This window comes from Bidens hawaiensis, unplaced genomic scaffold (assembly GCF_021521415.1).
Source record: "Bidens hawaiensis isolate Kalapana, Puna unplaced genomic scaffold, B.hawaiensis_p1.1 tig00019312_1, whole genome shotgun sequence".
Lineage (NCBI taxonomy): Eukaryota > Viridiplantae > Streptophyta > Magnoliopsida > Asterales > Asteraceae > Bidens > Bidens hawaiensis.
The window spans coordinates 345,657-350,501 of record NW_027492923.1 but is presented as its reverse complement, the minus strand read 5'-3'; the positions used below and the strand labels follow the sequence as shown (position 1 = coordinate 350,501).

General features: G+C 36.4%; 1 protein-coding gene across 1 annotated transcript; it reads left to right on the top strand.

Moving 5' to 3' along the window:
• The first annotated feature begins 412 nt into the window (after nucleotides 1-412).
• Nucleotides 413-2,428, top strand: LOC143557985 (transcription factor MYB48-like). Its single transcript, XM_077046921.1, has 3 exons — nucleotides 413-702; nucleotides 918-1,047; nucleotides 1,802-2,428. The coding sequence occupies exons 1-3, from the start codon at nucleotides 567-569 to the stop codon at nucleotides 2,295-2,297; spliced, it is 762 nt and encodes a 253-aa protein (XP_076903036.1). The 5' UTR covers nucleotides 413-566; the 3' UTR covers nucleotides 2,298-2,428.
• Nucleotides 2,429-4,845: the final 2,417 nt, after the last annotated feature.

Here is a 4,845-nt window from a genome sequence, read left to right as displayed (position 1 = left end):
TAAACCTATTATAGGCCGTTTCTCTATCAACCCAAAATTCTCAAGCTAAATTGAAAACCAAAACAATCAAAACCGAAATGAACCAATTGTCAATTGAAAACCGAATATCAAAAGAACTGAAGTAAAACGACTTTCAAAAACTCAAAACCCGTATTAGTCAAATAAAACCGATTCATACACATCTCGAATAGAAACACCGAATCATTAACCAGATAGTGATTTGTAGGAGCATAATGAAAACTACATCCACTTATCAAACCATTCTGGTGAAAGGAGGAAGACTAAAATCAAACACCACCCCACCTTACCACCCCCATAATAAAAACTTTTATAAATGGGCTGACGTCACCAAGTTTGTGACCTTGTAGGGTTCCCTTATCAGAAGACCTCCACCAACAAATGGACGGTGATGATAAAGTCTTGAGTCATACTCACAACCCTATCACAAGATTTATCTCTCCACTAACTAAACAACATGATAAGAACATTAGTATAAATAAGAACTCTAATTTAGTCCCACTCACTTCACCTCCAACACAAGAACATATATACAAAAAAGATAGAAAATGGAGCAACAAGATGAGATGATGATGTTGATAATGATGAGGAAAGGACCATGGACTGAACAAGAAGATGTTCAGTTGGTTTCTTTTGTGAACACGTTCGGAGATCGACGTTGGGATTTCATAGCAAAAGTTTCAGGTTTGAAGGTGGCGGGAGATACAAAAATGAAAAAATAGGTAGTAATATTTGATTACTATTAGGATTAAACATTTTGTTGGTTATAAAAAATTATGTGTAAACAAAAAAGTAAACAGTTATATTATTCTTACAGACCGTATTAATCTCTTTTCTGTCTAACCTACCCAAATATGTATTTTTGGGGATTATTTTTCTTGAAATTTTAATTTTTTTAGGTTTAAAAAGAAGTGGCAAGAGTTGTAGATTGAGATGGGTGAATTATCTACACCCTGGTTTGAAAAGAGGCAAGATGACTCCTCAAGAAGAACTGAAAATTGTTGAGCTTCATGCTAAATGGGGAAATAGGTTTGATTTTTTATCTCTTTATTTATTATTTTATAATTATAATTATTTTGAATTGTTCTTTAATAGGCATTTTGTTTTCTAATTAAAGATTAATCATGATATTTTTTTAGAGATTTTCTCTTTTTTCTTCAAAGTTTAAGTTAGAAGTGTTATTTTTAACATCGGCGGTATGCGTAGTTATTATCAGGTACAGGCTTACAGTTTGAATAATTAAAATCCAACTCTCTCTGTATTTTTAATAGATATTTCTTTATTTTCTAGTTTATAAATATCTTTCTAATATATGATATTGATTTGGAACAAGTATACAGAACTTCGTATTTATTCTATATTCTCTGTTATTACTTTTCATTTAGTTCATGAACTTATAAAGTAGACCCGAATTATTCTACCATTATTTTTGGACTAATATGCTCGGCATGTTTGCATCTTTGAATGGTCTTGGTGTTGAAGCAGTTTGAGGCTGAATATTGCAATTATAAATTAATTATAAGTTAAGGTAATTGGATATTTACTCCCTAATATTTAAACAACTAATTTATATGATAATAAATAATTGATAATAATTTAATAACTGGGAGGCCAATGTTTAGCTGGAATTCAAGAGGGACAAAGTCCCCATACACTCATCATATAGTGGCCTTTATGATGATTGCTGACAATAAATGACAAAAAACAAGTTGTACTAAATTATATCCGTTTTTCTAGTGTTTATAAACCGTTGTTCACTTATATGTATGTGATTAATGTGTAGATGGTCTAGGATTGCTCGAAAACTGCCCGGGCGAACCGATAACGAGATTAAAAATTATTGGAGGATGCATATGAGGAAAAAGGCACAAGAGAAGAAAAGGGCATTATTTTCATCTCCATCAGTGTCAAATTCATCTAGCTATTCTTCAATTACTTGCAATCCAACTGTTGATTCCATGCCAATTACTGAAACCAAAGAAAGAAGCTTTTATGACACTGGGGGCTTAGAAATGGTGACTATCAACCATAAGTCGAAGTCTACTGCAACTAGCGTAAATAGCACTAGTGAAGGACAAGACGGGTATAATTCAATGGATGAAATATGGCAAGATATGGATTTATTAGAAGATGATGGTGTAAAAAGTGTTATTGGTACATACAATGATATAGCAACTTCTCCCATATGGGATTATTCTCTCAACACATTGTGGATGATTCACGGTGAAGAGACGATAGGAAGCAATGTGTTTTTTCCCGGCAACAAGCGAGCAATTTAGCACAAGGCTAACCGGCTTACGTAGTTCTTTAAGTTACATATTTAATGCTTGTAGATACAAATAAATCCATAGATTATGTATTATGCTATATTACGGAAGTAAAGCAACAAACCCAAAACATATGTTGAAAATTACCTATTCTCTATTATGTTGAATTTGTTGGAAGTAATTCCAAACTTAAAAGGCCCGTCACGTGTAGGTGACTGAGTTGGACCTATTGGGCTCGTGTGATTCATTATTATATAATGGGTTTAACGGGTTACAATTAGGGTTTATTATACTTGGTAATGTCTTGACTAGCAAGTTATGTTAGTCTATATAACCGAGTTATGGTTAGGCATTATAGAGGGTGGACAAGATGTAACCGAGTTAGGGTTCATCAAGAGTCAAACCGAGTTAGGGTTTGAGAGATATTGTAATAAGTTTTTGGAGTAATATTTTCTTATCAATAAACAAGAGTTATTTGTTTGGTTCGTGTTTGATTATCGATCTGGGACTTGAATTGGTATCAGAGCCAAGTTCAAGAAATCGATAATCGAGGTAATGGAGATTGGCGTGAGTGGTGGCTTGAGGAGGAGAAACTATCATCCGCGCATATCGGAACCGAGATGGGCTTTCGAATCAGAGATTCTTTTCACAAGCAAGTTAGTAGGACCTATTGTGGCGGGTTGTGGTTGTTGTTGTCCGGCAACAACAATCGGAAGAACCAACGGAGAGTTTCGAATCTGTAGCAGGATTAGTCGGACTGGCTACTAGCGGTGACCAGTTGCTCGGTAAGTTCCGACAGTGGCAGTACTCTTAAGAAGAAGAAGAGGATTCCGGTTTTTCGGGGTTTTGGAAATCGGATCTAGGAAGGGTTTCCGGTTTCGTGGCTGCTTATTTTTGCTTGGACGAAGGAGACGTGCTACTTTGTTTTTTTGTTGAAGTTATTTTGCAATTAAAGAACAAGTTATCTATTGTGACAGTTGGTTACAAAAGAGAAAATAAAAAAAGAATTTAACATCTAGTGGGCTTGATTTGGTGACGAGAATTTCACCAAAATAATTTTAACAAGTTGGTTTATTATTTTTTTTATTGGTTTAACAAGTTTGGTTTAACCATTAAAGTTTGATTTTTTATTGGGTTGAACAAGTTGGTTCAATTTAGAGTTTGCTTTATACGGTTAAACGAGTTAGGTTTTAACCAAGTTTTGAACAAGCGTGCTTGGTTCTGAAAAGAGGTTCAGGACGGATTGATTGGTTTGTATTTGTTCCAACGAAGTGGAGCAAAGGGGGTTGTGCGAGGCAACTACGGGACATCAATATGAGCGATTCAAATTGCGTGAAAAATTGATCACCTACGACGGGTGTGAAATTTACCTGAGTGATTCGGGTGGTACGGCGTGATATCGGTGAAGAAGAAAGTTGTCAATCCGTGACAAATTGATCAGAAATTGAGAGCGATTGTGTGGATCAATCAAGAACGAGACGAGAAGTCGGTTGTGTGAAGCAATCAAGTTTGTAAGATTTTGATTTGAACGATGTGCTCGTGTTTTGATTCTGGAACAAAAGAAGATCAAGGAAGATTGTTGTTCACTCGATTAGATGACCGGGATTGCAGCCAAAGGAGTAGTTATGAGTTTTCATACGGCCGAGTGAACGGTTGGGGACAGGGTCACAGAGGTAGTCGAGTTCTGGGGGGCCGAAGAACACATCTATGGATCAAGAAAATTTCCGGGGAGATCAAAGCCAAGATGGTTGTGAAAACCGAAAAGGTCAAGTTCATGGGTCAAATCAAACAGGGCAAAAGAGACATGCTCGGAGTTGAAGGACCACCTATTTCAAGTCGGAAATTAGGGGGTGATTGTTGGAAGTAATTCCCAACTTAAAAGGCCCGTCACGTGTAGGTGACTGGGTTAGACCTATTGGGCTCGTGTGATTCATTATTATATAATGGGTTTATGGGGTTACAATTAGGGTTTATTATATTTGGTAATGTCTTGATGTAACGTCCTACTTTCGGTTATATTAATAAAATAAAGTTCGTTTATTTTATAGCGGGTCGTTATCGGTTTAGTTGAATAGAATACGAGATGGACTTGTGTTGGGTAAATGGATATGGGTTATGGACTTGGATTATGAAAGAAAGAGGAAAGGACCATGGGCTTAAGCCCATGATCCATAATTATATAAACCATTAATCCCTCATTTAATTCATTCTCACACATTCCATACACCATCCAAAACACACACTTAAGATTCTCTCTCTAGTTCTCTCTCTCTCTAAACCGATATCAAGAAGGAAACCGAGAACCGACCCGAGGTAACAATAGTATTTTATTGTTTGAGCTTAAATCCGTTAGATATAATCATGAAACGACGAGCCGACACCGTTAAACCGTTTAAGTCACGAGATCCGGGTGGATTCGGGTATAAACCGAACCTATGATGAGCTTAGGAGTTACCCTAGCTCAGATCTGGATCGAACGGGACGAAAAAACGGTGAAAAACGAGCTAAAACCCGTTTTCCGGTGAAAACGCGTTTTTCCGGCTGCTTTCCGGCAATGACG